General features: G+C 39.3%; 1 protein-coding gene across 1 annotated transcript in view; it reads left to right on the forward strand.

The window, feature by feature from the left end:
- The window catches only part of cpne5b (copine Vb), a 135,063-nt gene that overhangs the window by 81,099 nt on the left and 36,099 nt on the right, over window positions 1–17,865 (forward strand). The window contains exon 7 of the mRNA XM_039798418.1: window positions 11,627–11,690. Within this exon, the coding sequence (XP_039654352.1) occupies window positions 11,627–11,690 (64 nt within the window). The remainder of the gene's footprint in view (window positions 1–11,626; window positions 11,691–17,865) is intronic.

Below are 17,865 nucleotides of genomic sequence, written 5' to 3' on the forward strand. Positions count from 1 at the left end.
CAACTGACAGTAAACAATGTACTCAGGAGTGTAAACAATATTCAATTCATTTTAAATGTATAACGCTTTCTATTATCGATTTTAAACAGAACTAATGCTAATTGTGTCAAGGCAAAACTCAACAGAGAGACAGACCAAAATATCAAAAAACGCCTCCGACAAGACTGCCAAGAAAAGAACAGGGTGGTCCGTAAAAGCTGCAAGAGGGACAATAAAGCATAAATAGAGGAGCTGGCCAAGGAAGCAGAAGCAGCAGCCAGAGAAAGGAACGCCAAGGAACTGTACAGAATAACCCGCCAGCTGTCTGGGAAAAAAACGAACCACAAGCCGGCCCATCAGGGACAAGCAGGGAAACCTTCTCACCCAAGAGTCCCAGCAATTAGGGCGCTGGAGGAAGCAGGAAAAGACCTATACGTCAACTGTGGTAGGATATCAAAAGGAGGAAATAAGGAGAGCCAGCAAAAAAACTGAAGCTAGGCAGGGCACCGGGAAAGGATAACATCCCACCTCATATACTGAAAGCAGACATCAACGCCTCCACTGATATCCTCCATGGGCTCCTAAATGACTTCTGGGAAAAAGAGGAGATTCCCAATGATTGGAAGGAGAGGTTAATTGTCACAGTCCCCAACAAAGGAAACCTCAGCGAATGTAAAAACTGGAGAGGCATGATGCTCCTCTCAGTCCCCAGTAAAATCCTCTGCTGAATAATCATAGACAGAATACAAGAACCACTAGACAAGATTTTCATTAGAGAACAAGCAGGTTTCTGGAAAAACAACTCCTAGACAGATCACATTGCAACACTCAGAATAATTGTCGAACAGTGCATTGAATGGCAGTCATCACTATTCATAAACTTTGTCGACTTCGTAAAAGCTTTTGACAGTCTAGACAGAAACATTCTGTGGAAGCTGCTCCGACATTATGGAATACCCATAAAACTGGTCAACGTCATTAAATGCATGTATGATGGATTCACAGGTCAAGTCACCTCAAACAGTAAACTCTCGGACAACCTCTTTATAAAAACAGGAGTACGTCAAGGCTGCCTACTGCCCCCCTTCCTCTTCTTCATCGCCATCGACTGGACAATGAAAATGTCAGCGGATTGTCAAAGGACAGGACTATAGTGGAACCCTTTTGAGCAACTGGAAGATCTCGATTTTGCTGATGACCTGGCTCTGATCTCAGGAACACATACACACATCCAACACAAGACCACCAGATTGCATGGACACAGTAAACAGATAGGCCACAGGTAAAAGTTGGGAAGACCAAGGTCATGAACACCAAAACCCACCAACCTATCACAATCGAGGAGCAATCCCTGGAAGATGTGGTCAAGTTTGTATACTGCAAATCAGCACAGATGGAGGGTATAAGATGTAAGTGTAAACAGACTTTTAGCCCTCCACCTGTGGCTCTCTTCCAGCCCTCTAGAACCTAGATTTCAATACAAACGAAAATCTGTCTTCTATATGCTGTATTGCCACAATGTCACAAGTGTTTTAAACTGTTCAGTACATAGGTTGTGCCCAAATATGCAGCCTGTAGACGTACAGAGCATACATTTTAGGTGGATGGTCTCACTTGTCAGGTTAGCAAGCAAGCTCTGGACTTAATCCCCAAGCAGAGGACTAGGGAACCTAAAACTGAGGCGGTTTGGTACTCCAAGACGGACCTCCTGGCAAGGTAAGACCTCAGCGAATAGGTGAGATCCATGGTGACCCCTGCTCCCAAGGGGCCGAGTTATGATGTTTTGTATTATCTTTGTCTTACCAGCAAAGTTCCTTTCATGAATAAGCCAATTTGTTCTCACTCTGTTTGATGGGGTCATTGATGGTAGTCTATGGCAGGGGTCATCAACTACATTTTTCCAAGGGCCAGAATTTTTCGAAGCAGACCCTCTGGGGGCCGGACTTTCAAATAAATAAAATAAAATGTATTTATACCTAATATGCCTATTCTTGTTTGAAATGTTCACTTTCTTACTGAATTAATGCTATTTTTTTTACATGTATTAGTGTGAGCAAACTCCTAAAAAACATGTAAACTCCATAATGATAACTGGCTCTTTAAGTAGAAAAAGATCTCAGACTAGGATGCAGTTCACTGAGGAGTGATGGTTAAAGTCTGTGATTATGGAAACATTACTGTAGTAGGCAGCGTCCTGATTGGTGGAAAATGCTTGCAGAAAGAAACATGGTTGTCAGGTAAACATGTCGTTGTCAAAGAGGCTGAAGCGAAAAGTTGACGTGGAAAAGCCAAAAGCCCAGCTTTAATGATGAATGACTGATAAGCAGGCTATGCACTCATCATGTATGCTTCATTTGCAATGAAAGATGCTGTTGCAAAATAATACAACCAGCATCATCAAGAATTAAGAACTCGAACATAACGATCGCGTCATTCACGTGCATATTAACACTAGAAGTGACGGAATTCCATAACTACTAGAACTGCCGTGAGCGCTCATTTTGACCACCAGATTCCAAACTCTATAATCTCTCATGATAAATACCTAATTCGAAATTGTATTATGTATTGTGTTAGGATATCTTTAGAAAAACTTAATAAAACCGAAATGTACATTTTAACGAGTTTAATTATACATTTGAGTAGTAATACGTGTTTCAATAATTCATATCATGGCATAGTAAACCATCATTATTCCATACATTAATATCCCGAAAAATATGGTCTGGAAATTCATTCAACTTAACTCATAACAGCCAAATAACAGTTAAAAGTATCTTATTTGAACATTTAGCTACAACCTAACCTAACCTGGCGGTGCTGTGGTGCGCAGCGCTGTTCGGACTGTGCGCCGCTGCCCTTTTTTCCTTCATAAACTCCGCTCTCAGCTCCTCTGCCAGTTGCTACATGAACTTCCTCCGGACAATTTTACTGCTGGTGCACTCCTTGGAGAGGATGTGTGCAATGATTCCAGCCAGTTCAGGATGTATAAAGTTATATGAACATGTAAACAGCCACCGGCCATGTGCATGCATGTTTCATGTGCATGAACTCATAATGTTTAATGATGAGGTCCACAAGGGCAATGTCATCTGCAAATGTAAATAAACTAACGTATGGGTGGCGGGATGTAAAAGAATTTCTGTAGTAGGAGTGTAGGTGGTAAACATAGGTAAGTATAAGTTAAGATCAAGTGGGATGTAAATGCTAGGTTCTAACTCGATAAATTGCTTTTTAAACCGTCAGAAAATGCCAGTACTCTTGGGCAATTTTATATGACACAGTTCTGATGTAAGGTACAGGAGCAATGAACGTTCTGGTGTCTAGAGATAAAATCAAGGCCAAAGCTGTTTGTGTCACAAGCTGATTCTCCTTGTGCAGTCAGACAGTGGAACTGAGACATATTCAAAGGCAGCAGAACTGATTTCCAGTTTGGTCTGCTTGCAGGGAGTGTAGTCTCGTATTGTCAGACCTTATCTCCAAAGGTCATACATCAACGAAAGCAATCACGTCCATATAGGGTTAGTGGTATACAGCTGTTAAAAAAGTTAATAATATATATAATTTTTCTTTTTTTTTAATGCATTGGTATCAGATTGGTACTCAGTATCGGCCAATGCTCAAGTTCAGGTATCATAATCGTTATCGGGAAAGAAAACATGGTATCACAACATCTCTGAAATAATTATTTACCGATGCACACTGAAAAAGACAAGGAAGCCTTTATGGACTCTGTCTTTGGTTAAATACACCCCAGCTCTCTCTTTTTTGTCTTATTTAGCTTAAACATCTCTCAGAAAAAATGCTTTTTTATATCAATATATCCAGGATATAATTTTACATTTGCAACTTGTGCAAAACTGAAAACACCTTTAGGAGCTGTTGTGTCATGCTGTCTTTTAAAAGGCTCAATTATTTCTTTAACCTTTTCACTCTTCTCTCTCAGTTCAAACCTCTCATTTTTCTTTGTTAATGACGGGGGAATGTTTCCAGCCTCTCAGGCGAGCTGTTGCACAGAGTGAATCAATGAGGGGCTATTCTTTACTGTAGATCCCTTTGGTAGAGTGCTCTTCTGGAAGGCCTCCAGCACAATATCACTCTCAAGAAGTCTGATTATGTACAATGGTCCTTGGCCCTGGACACAAGCTTTTGTGCTGTGTGTTACTTGAATGTTTTTGTGCTTCTTGTTTGCTTAGGAACAGTTAGAGTTGACATGTTACATATAATAGTGTGAAACTTGAATGTGAATTCAAACTTACCCTTTAAAAACACCAAAGTCACATAATAACAAAAACAAACTAACTGATCGAGGCAGCGGTAGACCAGCAACCCCTGTGTTCTGCAAGGTACAATTTGGGTTTTTGTCAAAATGAGTCTGGTGGCTTTAAAGAAAGCATAGATGGACGGCTTCAGTTCCCCGTCGGAATGGGCTGTCTAATGGCAATGTAAAGCTGTAGAAAAAAAATCAAAATATAGCACACACTTGAACTGATATGATTTTTTAGGTGGGTCTTTTTCAGGTGGCTAAAATATGTTTAACTGCTGCCCCCACCAACAGCAGTACATTGCTTAGCTTCCATGCTCGTACCACTGCCTGCATCTCCAAACTGGGGGCGTGCGGACCACCATGTTCTATAGACTATGGAATGGTACCTCATACAACCCAACTTAAAGGTGCAATATGTAATATTGTATGTAATACTGGCAGCTAGCGGTTAAAATAGTTACTGCACTACCAATTCAAAATACTGGACAGTCGTTTCCCCCGCCCCTCCTGTCCAGACTCGAAGTTCACGGGGGTTGCCAGGCTGAGACCGCAGCATTCACAACAATGTTGCTAGACGCTTTTCTCACATAGCCAGACATTACTTCACAGCACAGCAGAGTAGCTAACGTTAGATGCTAGTCTCACATAGCCAGACATTACTCCACAGCACAGCAGAGTAACTAACATTAGATGCTAGTATCACATAGCCAGACATTACTTCACAGTACAGCAGAGTAACTAACGTTAGATGCTAGTCTCACATAGCCAGACATTACTCCACAGCACAGCGGAGTAGCTATCGTTATGCTGGCTATATCGACAGTCATAAAAGCCCGTGCTCACGCGGAGCCATAGATATATACACGACGCGGAGCTCTGCAACCAACTGACAGACACACTTTTTCGGCTTAAAATTACAGTATGAACCGCTAAAAACACAACAACCTCACCGTCCTCTCCACACGCCAGTCAGGCACACTTCCTCGGCTTAGAATTACAATACGAAACGCTAAAAATACCACTGCCTTGCCGACGGAACACACTTCATTGGCTTAGAATTACGGCAACAATCGCTAAACACACTGCAAACTCACAGTCCTCTCTTCCCGATTTACAGCCCTCCTCTCGTGGCTTAAAATAACTCACTGTTGTCGGCTCCAGCTGCTGAACTACACGTTGTAAACAGCCATGGCCCGCTTGCCTGGTCCTCCCGGTAACGTTAGCAGTTAACAGGGTTAGCATGGCGGCGTTAGCCAGGACCAGTCGGGATCACTTTACTGGCTGTGTCTCAATTGTTTTTGCGAGTAACCAACTCGGGTACTCTAGCTAGCTATATAATTCAATGCAAGTACACAAATGTTGAAATGACATAAAATGCCCGTCCCTAGTGGCTGTGATAAATTAGCCTGAAGCTAATGCTTACCTGTTCAGGAGGAAATAAGCCAATTCTGCGTCCTTTTGGGATCTAAGCTGACTCCATCTTTCAAATACATCTCCAATATTTACCAGGGGGTTGTTACGTCTCTGGTCACGCAACTGTTAGAAACATGCCGTTTACTTTTTTTTTTTTAGGTCCGGTAGAATCTATCTCCGTTGATCCTGTTCGTTTGTTAGCTGCTTTCATGGCTGTACTATCGTTACAGCTGTAGCGCGCTGGGTTTACGTTTTTACAGGTATATCTGGCAACCCGGCCTGGCTGTCAAACTAGGCCGTTGATAACAACACACAGACCAAAACATAAACATAAATTCCGTCACGGAATGTAAATTTCAAAAAGAAAAAATACTGAGATTAGCATTGTTGTCAGAAAAGATAGTATTTCAGTTTAACATGTTTCCTTAATATCTGATGAGGCATTGGTGTCATTTTTGGATTTATTACAGTACAAATATTACATATTGGACCTTTAAAATATTCTGAACTCTTTAATGATAGGTACACAGCAACACACATTGTAAGCTTGAAAGAGAACAGAGAGTAGCTTCCAAATCAGCCCAGTAGTTCCCATCCTTTCAATTCTTTCTCCTTTTCTTGTCCTGCTCATATATAGCCCTTGGCAAAATTAATTTAGCCATTCCTTATTCACAGCAGGTTTATTAGTTTGCTTTAGTCTTTGACTCTCTGAAGATTCTTATAATTACAGATTTGGACCACTGTGATCAAAAATGGTGTGTAAGTTATTTGTTATTTTTAGGTTTACGTGTTCCTATGGGCGATATTATGTCTCTGTCTGTCAGTGTTCCTGTGTGTATGTGCACTGTCAATATACAACTCTCATTTGTTTAATATCGGAGGTTCAAAAGCACTCGTGTGTGTACCCTGTGTGTTTGAAGCATTGTGTTAATGGATAGGTTATATTATGCATGCACCGCTGCTTTTCTCTTCTAAGACAAAAAAAGAATACATTCTTTTCTAAGTTATTGAAAGAAGAGCTTTCTAATTTGCCCAGGTGCAGTTCAAAGAATAAAACTTCCTGTCAGCCTGACACATTTATGAGATTATTGTTTCAGGTTTGTCAGTAATATGAGGGAGATGTAGCTTGTGTGGCACCCTCAGGGGGTCTATCCCTCGTAACTGTGACAAATTGTAAATCAAGTCTTTTATTTTTGCTGTTGCAAATCAATAGCACAGTGCAAATTACATCTTATTCCATCATTTTCACCTCCAATATTTTCCTTACCAATGATATGGGTGGGATTTTTGCATGCACAGTTTTAAAGAAATACAACAGGAGACAGATTGCAGTTTAACACCAACTGATTTGTTTTCCTTTTCTGTCTAGACTTCTTTCTTCCTTTTCTTCATCAGCAGAAATTACAAATATTATATTTATAAATACAGAGAGCGAAAGATCTTGAGGATTGCTGTTTACACACACATATATACAGTATATCTCTGTAGAGATTTTTGATTTTATGCAGCTGTTTGTGTTGTTTTTAATTATTGATTTGACTGCTGTAAGGTGACCTTGAGTGATGTGAAAGGCACTCATAAATAACATTATTATTATTTATTTATTTTTTACTGAACCCACATGTTCTTCACATACAACTTTTATGAGGCATGAACATATTTTTCAGCTATTGACCAGAAAACATGGGGTTATGGTTGTTTATTGTAGCCATAGCTGCTTTGCTCTGAAGCTACTGTATAGCCTCAGCTTTTCAGCCTAGTGCAGATTCACTTGTGTAACCCAGACTCTTTTTGTCTGTTGATTTTAGCTTTTTAGAGGCCTTAAGACAACGGGCTATTTCTGGGAAGAACCGAGATAGAATTGATTTGCTACAGGAGATGAAGGAAGGAATGAGCGAAGAAGGGTGTAAATATGCAGTCATTTGTCTTTTGAAAGCTTTATTTTTAAGACAGTGGCTGATGGGGTGCTAAATGTCTGTGAAAGATTTTAGGTGTGAAAAAAACACTCTAACAGTCACCAATACGACCACGATGGTTTCCCCTACCTTAAGATCAATGAGAGTCTTTTACTGTGTGGTTCAAAGGTCTCCACCCACCTCTTAAAAACAAATCCCCCCGCTGCACAAAGAGCAGAAAGCACCTATATACACAGCTTGAAAACTACTTTCTCCAGAACTCAGCATGTTGAATGCAAAACCTGAGTCCATCAAGTCCATCAATCTTTTGAGGACATTTACAAAAAAAAAATGCAGCTGGAAATACCACAGTTATGATAAGTATGGTGTAAATCTTAACTGTTTTAGTTTATGCACTGTCAAGAGCATCCAACTCTTGCATACAGCATCTACTTGGCAAATTGTAATATTTTGGGTCTCCTAACAGTGTCTCCTATAAGTTTTTGTACTAAAATGCTTTGCCAAACATGTTTAGGAAGAAACAAAATAGCTGTCTTGGTTACATTTGCTGCATTTGCTACATTACAACAATTTCTTACAATACAAGAATCTAGACTTTAATATTCTGCAAGGGGGTTATAGTGAAGGTGTTGGGATGTCAAGGCATGCTGCTTTCTCTAAACTTAAGTTGCCTAAACAAAACCATAAAAACATGAATCATGCTTCAGCTGCCAAGAACAGATATTGTAGGGAAAACAACTGAAATAGTGAATGAATCTTTCGCATACAGTCAGTATTAACATTGTGCATTGCCTGTAAGCAATCTGCAGAATAAAACATGAAGAGAATATATTCGCTCATACATACTAGATATACATAATGTTGGGCAGCTGGGTGAGCCAGGCTATGCGCACAGGTTTTGTGATATGCTGACCTCAACAATGGGCATCCAATGGGATTCTGGCATTGACAGGTGGTGGAAGTTATATGGTGACAGTTCTACTGTAAAGGAAATCTTTCAACATGTCCGAATTCCCAGAGTTATGTAACGCTGATCTCCTGTACTTGGATAAAATATCTCAAGCATTGGGACAAATGACCAGGAAGGATATGAATCCCGGATTGGAAAATTTGCATAGACAATTCGCAAGTGTGAAAAGTTTGTGTGAGGAAGTGCACATACTCTTCCGCTCTTCTGCAATTGGTCTGAAACCAGCATTAGATAATTCACCTAACTTCTTTGGACTGTGAAAGGAAGCCTATAGGCCACTTACAACCACAATGCCTCCCTACGTGGAACACTTTAAAACTAATAAGGCACATTAGTCTTACTGTGACACACAGCCACACACAGCTGATGAATGAGGCAATTAACACGCATGCAGAATGACCACAGTAAACTCCATTTAATGGTCATCTGGTGAGACAGCTAATGGTCTGGGAGGTCTGACATACTGTCAGGCAGATACATTAAAGGTTATAAATTCTGTGGGGAAACACGAGAAATGTTTTGTTAATATTGTTTAATTGGAGCAATAGGCCTTAAGTGGGAGCCTATTTATTTTCAACACGTCACATATTGACAAAAATGTGGAATGGATTCTGGATACAATTTTTAACTCAACTCAAGCTATGTAAACAACAGTGTTGATCCAAAATGTGTTGCAGTGCAGGCACAAAAAAGAAAAGAGAGAATAATGACAATAGACTAAAATCACAAGTTCATAATGCACACAGATAACAAACCAACCACAGACGACAGACACACAGTCCCAGATAAAATCAGGCACTGTTGAAAACTATTGGATACTAACACATTTAGACCCGGACCTTCTGTAGTGAGAGACAGGCCTTTAGTCAAAGGACAGTAGTACACTAGAGCAGGGGTCTTCAGCATGTTTTAGGCCAAAGACCCTTTAGCTTAAAGAGAGAGAAAGAGAGAGAATAAGGACTCCCTTACTACATATACTGTATAAAATTGAGTTGCATATTAAACTAGGCCAGATGGATGAAAATGAATGGATAGTAATATATTATTTATACATCATGTTTTAATGTTAAACTTACATGTGGAAGGCACAGTGAATCCTGTTTGGCTACGTTACCTATAATAAGCTTATCTTTAATGTGTAGATAAATGGTTTTTTTTTCACAAATAGGCCAATTTATCTTTGCTATTAAAATGTTGGATTCATATTAATGCATATTTTAAGAATTTTTTTAAAATAATTTGGCGGCCGCCATGCACCAACTCTGCGGACCTATGGAGTCACGGACCCCCTGTTGAAGATCTCTGCACTAAAGCATGGGTGAGACTGTACTCTGCAGACAAAAAACAAAAAGCTTTTCAACTCAGTTCTATGACTAAGAGGAAGTTAGTAGAGGGAGGAGAGAGTTGGATTAACATGGTCTTTCTTTCTTAATAATGCTTAAAGCCTTGCTGCAGCATTCTGAACAAGCTGGAGACAGAGTAGAAAGGTCTGAGTGATATACAGTAGAAATGAAGTACTGTAGATGCAGACATTGAGGCATTTGTCTTTTGAAAGCTATATTTTTGAGACACCGGCTGATGGGGTACCAAGTGTCTTATGAATGTGCGTGTAAGATTTTTGGGGAGAAAAAGAACACTCAGTCATCCATTCGACCAGGATGGTTTCCCCACCTGAAGCTTTTTTTACTGTGTGGATCAAAGGCCTCCATCTACCACACACCTCTGAACAAAGAGCAGAAAGCACTTATACACAGCTTGAGAACACTTTCTCTTGACCTCAGCATGTTGAGTGCAAAACCCACTCAAGTCCATCAGTCTTTTGTGGAAATTGTCAAAACATTGCAGCTGGAAATACAAGAATATAGACATTTTTATTCTGCAAAGAGGTTCTATTGAAGGCATGCTATGTACTGTAGGTTAAGACTGCTACAATACTTCATTAAGGTTAGTTTATTACAGTTATTTGGCTTTGACTCTAGATAGATTTGGGTGTCATCAATAAAACTGTGAAAAGAAATAGTGTAGCTTTGGATCATGTACAGGCAGCTTTGTCCATTTAAAGCACACTAACCTCATACAAGTCTTTATTTGAGCCTCATTTAAATTAGTGTAATGTCATATGGTGCAATACCTTTCCTACTTATCTTGTGAAATGACAGACTTTACAGAAGAAGGTTTTTATGTGGTATTTTAAGATGTACAGCAGTGATTATAATGCTTGATTTTCAAAGTGTTCAAGCCTTATTGGATCGTACAGGAATGTGTGATCACCAAAAACGTAGAGTCTAGTAAGAAATTAGATCTGTTGCTTCATACAACTAGGAACATTTTCAAAAACAGACTAGAAGTTGCTGTAACCAGCTCATGAACTCATAATCTGAGGTTATGAGGTTAAAGGCTTTGCTTCGTGTGCTCTGAACAAGCCAAGAGATGGATTGATTTGTCAATACAACTAAGTGTAAAAATTTGTATAATGAAGACGAGCGGTAATTAGAGCATTGATGAGTAACATGAGCTGTGGTGTTGTACGGTTTGAAAATCTGGAGAAAAAAAAAACTGAAATGCATACATACTACCAATACAAACAAAACTCATCACTCCACATATTCACTCATGGATATGAATTGACTGTATATGATGTTTGCTAACTTAAAGGACTACTGGACCTTTGCTCCAGTATCTAAAACTGCTTGTGATAAATCTGTTCCAACAGGATAATCAGCCATATAGGATTTAACTTGCACAACACATTACACTGAGGTATTTTGTCAGCTATGAAATAAAAAAGTTGACAGTACTTTATAGCAGTTAAAGCTAAATTCCTCTGAGGTATATTAGGTTAAGTACATGGCTCTGTTGAGTAATAATTACATTAAGTGAGAGTTTCTGTAAATGTCAAGCATGCGCTACAAATGTACTTCAAATTGACTTTTTGTTGTTGGGTATAATCAGGACTAATTCACAGATGGAAAATTACCATGCTTTTGTTCTTGCAGTGGCTTTTAATGATCATTTAAGAGCCAGGAGTGGACAAATAGAATTTTTGTTAAGCTCTTATTGTTTTCTCTCTTTACTCCACAGAGGGATCCAAGGGAAGAAATGTGGCACTATCGTCTTGTCCGCAGAGGAGCTGAGCAATTGTCGAGTGAGTAAGCCATAATAATCTCCCCTGCCAAACACATTAGCAGGCAAACATCTGTCAGCAAAGCCTGGTTAAACAGAATTTGCTCATAAAGTGGATTGAGCCGGATGGAAGCTTAGAGGGGCAAATAAAACCAGGTGCACAGCTATAGACAAAGAAAACTTCTTGTTGACAAACAAATACTTTTTCTGCCTAAAAAATAGCTTGTTACATCTCCTTGGAGTTGAAAGATCATCGTGATGAAATAGCCAAGTCTCTGAGGCACCTACAATGCCAGCCACAGACATAGTGGGTCCTCTTCCTCATATACCCTTCCTTGTTCTTTAGAAAAACATCTATTATATATATTTATATATTTATTTATTTTTCAATGAGGGGTAATGGATAAAAATTAGTTGGTATCTGTGCTGAAACTTAGGTAGCCTATCATAGTGGCAAGTATTTATGCGTACCTATCTACTGGGTCTATGAATCCAGCTACCCATCTACCTATCTACAGTACCTATCACACACTTACGCCGAGTGTCCTCCTGTCTAATGAAATGGCCCAGAACATGAAGGTTGAGTGCTGGCCGTCCCCTCAACCAACACTGTGGGGTAAAGCTTGGATGCTTCACTGGGCTCCTAGCACGCAGATTAGTAGAGGATATTGAAAAGCAAGAGAGTGCCACGAGAGAGAGAGAGAGAGAGAGAGAGAGAGAGAGAGAGAGAGAGAGAGAGAGGAGAAGGAAAACATGGCACAATGAAAATAAATTGCAAACAAGAAGTGATAAAATGGAGAGAAAGAGATGTGTGTGTGTGTGTGTGTGTGTGTGTGTGTGTGTGTGTGTGTGTGTGTGTGTGTGTGTGTGTGTGTGTGTGTGTGTGTGTGTGTGTGTGTGTGTGTGTGTGTGTGTGTGTAAAAAACATGGAGAGACAGAAAGAGTCCAACACATTGCAACAGATACAAAGTGAAGTGAATCAATAGAGAATTATTTCATGCCCGTCGTGTACCAGCCCTCAGCTATAAGAGCAGCTTGGCTGATGATAGTGTGAGACTGAGCGTTGGTTAATTAAAACGCAGCCCTGCCTGACCTTGTCCCTTGTAGATAGTCTCACACACACGCACACTTTCTCTAGGTTGTTCACAACCTAGTCTCGCTTTGCCAGACCTTCCTCCACAGTGCTGCGAAGGAGGGTCTGGCTAGTCCACACAGCATTCCGGTATTGGAAAAATATCACAGAAGCACGTCAAGTTTGAGCTACCATGGTAGCTCAGGCTTGACGTGCTTCGGTGATATTTTAATTCGGCTTTACACAACGTGCTTATGGCTTTCAACTTGTCTACGAGCTGTCCGGGAGTTTTGGAAAATAAAAAGCGCCATTCAGAATTGTGTTGCTGCTGCATTTCTCCATCATGCCTGCAGCCAGCAGCAGTAGGATGTGTTAGGAGGAAGTATGACAGCTTGATGATAAGTAAAGGCGTGCGACAAAGGGTCAAAATAGTGGCACGACGTGAAGCAGAGTGAAGTGAAAATAAATTAATAAATGGTGGCATGCAATTAAAAAAAATTAACGCGTTATGCTTGGCCCTTTAACGTTTAACGTTAATGCTGACAGCCCTAATTTTAATGTGTTTACAGCTTATTTCTGCTGCCTTAAAGAAGCCTCAACTTTAGCAGTTTTAAAGTGAGTCTAAGCATTTATATCCAGACTGACAAAAATATAATCTGTATTTTCTTTTCTTCCAACACTTTGCTGAAGCTATATGATCCTCTGTATAAATAATGTAAATCAAAGATTCCGGGTCATTTTACACATTTCCCTATAATTCAGCCTGGCAACTTTGGTTTCATTGGAAATACTGAAACCTTGACTAGAATTAAAAGTTGTCTGAGTTATGCAAAGCACTTGTCTGCACAACATGAGTTTGTAATGACGGGCCCGCCGTGGGTCTAACCAGGTTGAAGGGGTTAACACACATTTAGCATTCATGAAGTGACATTATTCATCAGCTTCTATTCGTGATGCAGTCTCAAGAGAAGTGAGAATGTGGTGTGTGAGTGCTTTTGTGCTTGCGTTTTTACTTGCATACCCTGCATTTGTAAAATACAAAACATTTGTACATGCTTGTGATTAAATCTCATCCGCCATCTTACACCTGGTTTTCTGTTAAAGCTAGTACTGTCCAACTCCAGTTTCAACCTTCCTTGTGATGCAGACAGTGCAGAAAGTATGTGGTGTGCAGTTTGTGTTTCTGTTTTTGTGGAAAGAATTGTGATGTTCCACCAATAAAAAAAAAAAAGACTTAGCATCAAACAACCCTGGTTAGTGCAGCTTTTTTATTTTTATTGGAGTTGGCAGGTTTATTCTTGAGACATTATCATGAAATACAAAATGTAAAGAAGTCTTAGGAGAGAGACCCTTTAATTGCTTTGATACCTTTTCAAAATGCGTTTCACTTCAGGAGTTGAACATCATTAGAATAATGATCAAAGGAAGAGCAGCTAAAGTTAATAAACTGAGGTCATAGCAAAACAGATAAAGTGCCAGATAATTAGTTTTGCTAGAACAGAAGGTCAATGTGCCCTTTTTCAATTTGCCTAATGTGGTCCTCACAATCTCCACTGGAGAAAACATAAGCAGCCCAACATGACCAATCACATTTCTTGCAGACTCTACATGGTAATGGTGATACCATGTGGAGGCCGCGCGCTGTAAACCAAATACAAACTGAATATGAATATTGGCACAAATGTCCCTTGTTGGATGACCCTGCACTCCCTATATGACACACGTACTGACTTTGTTTGAATTATTTCTCAGTGTAATGACAAAGGTTACAACAGATTTAGCAACCAAATCTAGTGTAGAAGAACATTGAAACTGATTTCCACAACAGTTTGGCTTTGATAAATGTGAACCATATGGACAAACTATCACGAGAGCTTAAGGAACAGAACTGGTAATTAGGAAAAGATTTTTCTCCCATTTGATCAAGTTTATGAGGCGTGCAAAGTAATCAATTTAAGTATATTGAAACATTTCTCCAACTCCATGTGCTGCTAAAAATGTTGGCAGCTATCTAAACATTTGACTATCAAAATATTGGGTTGCATACATTTGTTGAACTGTTGATTTACTGCCTTTAAAATGGAGGGTCTGCAACAGCAAACCCTGATCCTGATTCTGAGAAATAAAACTTGCGCAGTGGAAACATAAAAAGTAGGGTTGTCAACCAATGAAATTATTTAATTGCATGATTGTCCATTGTAAACTTGCGATTAATCAGAATTATTTGCACACTTTAAAAAGGATATTTTTCAAAATCGTAATGCTCTTATCAACATGGGAGTGGACAAATATGCTTGCTTTATGCAAATGTTTACTATTACTGCAACAATCCAAAACAATGACAAATACTGTCTAGAATATTCTCCAGACTAACCTCGAAGGTACTGTATGCTCATAAATCTGCTGAAAGCATAATATAGCAAACTCATTAAGCAACAACAGATGGGTACATTGATCTAATTGTAACATTACTTGGTAATACTAACACAATGCAGTGTCCCACTTTACATTTGTAAAGGTTAACTAAACATCAACAACACAAAACAATGGACCTTGTGCATTACCATCATGCATTACATTACAATGCTTGGCTAGCAAGTTGTATTTGAGACTCGACATACTTCGGTGGTAACTCAATTAACATCGCTTCCTGACTTCCCAAACTACGGAGCGGCCCGAGGCCCAAATCACAGAACATGCATGTTTAATTGTGCGGCAAAGAAATTAGCAGCGTTAAAAGGAATTTGCGTTAACTCGTTTTATCGCGTTCATTTTGAGCTAGTAAAAAGTTAATGTTGTTGATCATAGCAGAAAATACAAACTTACACTTAAGCCTAATGTCACAAGTATTGCAGGTTGTGCCAGGCCGATGTAAACCTGGAGCCAATTAAACCAAAATTAAGTAAAGTATAGCCTGAGAGGAATCAATAGTGCCAACTGCCGACACTAGCGACACTAGCAACCCACGCAAGGTGATACTCTTCTCATTTCGCAAAATGGCTTTATACAACCGCCAAGCCTGCTTGAAAACACATGACTTACAGTTAGCATACTAAACACTGACTTTCCTGTTGTTTTTGTACCTTACTTACCTAAAATTCAGGAATGAAGAAATATGAGAGCGTGAGATGTAGCTAGTTTAATCTCATACTGCTACCTAATGTAGACATAGCCAATTTTCTTCCTTGTCATAGAGGAACAGTGCTCACCATTACTGATTAGATTATTTTAAATAACAAGCAAATGCACAGTATATAAGATATTATTAGACGAGAAAAAATTAAACCACACATTAGTGAGCATTAGTTAGCATCTCATAATTTCATATTTGAAATTGCATGACAATAATGACTGCCTGCTCCTGCCAACATTACAGTAATCATACTGTATTATTGAATCCCATAGGACCAACAGGATCCCAGTCCAGTTGCAGTTCTTTACAGCAAAACATTTTTAAGGCTGGTCCATGAGAGAATTCATTTTTAATTTGTTTTCTAACATACTTGCAACAGGATGTGTGGGCATAGCAATGTGTGCTCCATCACACAAACATGCTGATACAAGCTGAAGAGGCTTTTGAAACATTCTCTTTTTCTTATTCTCTTTTGCTTCACACGACAGATCCACGTCTGCTTTCCTCACTTCCTGTGCTTCCTAATTTGAAAGGCAGCTATGGTGCAAACTGGAGTTTTTTTTCTTTTAGCGTGAGCAGAGAACAAGTGTAATAAAGAAAATGTTAAATGTAGAAAATCAAAAACCTGGAGCAGCTGGGAGTGGAGCGATTAGAAGACGCTAGTGGGGAGTGGGAAGCAGAAATTGCTGACGCTCTATTCCACTCACGTACACTGTTTGGCAATCCTCATTAAATGCTACAAGACAACATAAATCACAGATTTTGTATCCTGTGGCTTTAAATCAAGCAAGGAAAAGGAGAAGCTCATCCAGGCAAGGAATTACCTATTTGTAGAACCACACATGTAAAAGAACGCATAATCACTGAGGACCATGTACTGTGTCGTAAATTTGATTGTTGACTCATGTGAAGGACTGAACACCCGGTGAGCCACCATACAAACAGCAGGAAGTAATTTGCTCTTGATTATCATGTTAAGTCCCCTTCTCACCCAACTGCATCCCTTTGGCCTTCAATTGAGTCACTACCTTATTTCTCCGCCTTTCTTTCTTGTTCCCCCCACCCCTCACTGGCTCACCTTAATTCAAGCCTATGTGTATTGAATGTAAATGTACGCTAGCTATACTTTTACTACCTCTCCTCTTTTCCTCATTTCTTCTTCTTAATTAGTGAATCTATAACTCTTTGTGCAGTAAGACTCGCATCCTCTCCTGTCACAAACATTCCTTCATTACTCCCCTGAGGATGTGAATGTGTCTCTTATCTAGCCTGGCCTCCCTCTTTAAATATTGATACTCTGATTCTCTCCATATTAGCAAATGGCTGTTGATCACAGACCTTTGCAAGAGTGTGTGTTCGTGCCACAGAACCTTAATGAGACAGGAACAGATGAATGTTTTATATCCTCAACACATTCCATCACCATAAATGCTTTTATGCGCCTATTAGCCCTGTAGCAATTTCCTGGTGTCTCCACTGACTTAGAGTGGCAATTTGACAACACCAAATTCTGCTTCTCTGAATACCAAAACTTGCGTTTACTTTATGAGCAACTTGATCAGCAAGTTCATTTAATTCCTATAGAGCAAAAAAAAACAGTGACACCTTGTGTTGAGTTAATAAGCTCCATTATGTTAAATTGATATAAAGCTGACAGAATGACAGTATTGGTGGATCAGTTGCTTTAATTAATTTTGGCCTATTTGGGTTAAGAAGCAGCACTAATTGAGCCTTTAGACAGTTGTCACTTATTAAAAAGGTTCATTATGAAGATACGATGTGGATTCACTGTTGAGTGTTATTGTTTAACACACAGATGGAAATAATTAATTTACTAATTGGTTTTGTTCAAGAAATTGCAGTTTAATTTAGTGTCTTATTCCAATCATGTTGATATTATACCCAATGTTATGGTTATTATTCTCTCTCTTGATAGTTTAAGAGATTCACCTGAAATCTTTTATTCAATAAGATTAAATGATAACATGACAC

This window comes from Perca fluviatilis, chromosome 4 (assembly GCF_010015445.1).
Source record: "Perca fluviatilis chromosome 4, GENO_Pfluv_1.0, whole genome shotgun sequence".
Taxonomy (NCBI): Eukaryota; Metazoa; Chordata; class Actinopteri; order Perciformes; family Percidae; genus Perca; species Perca fluviatilis.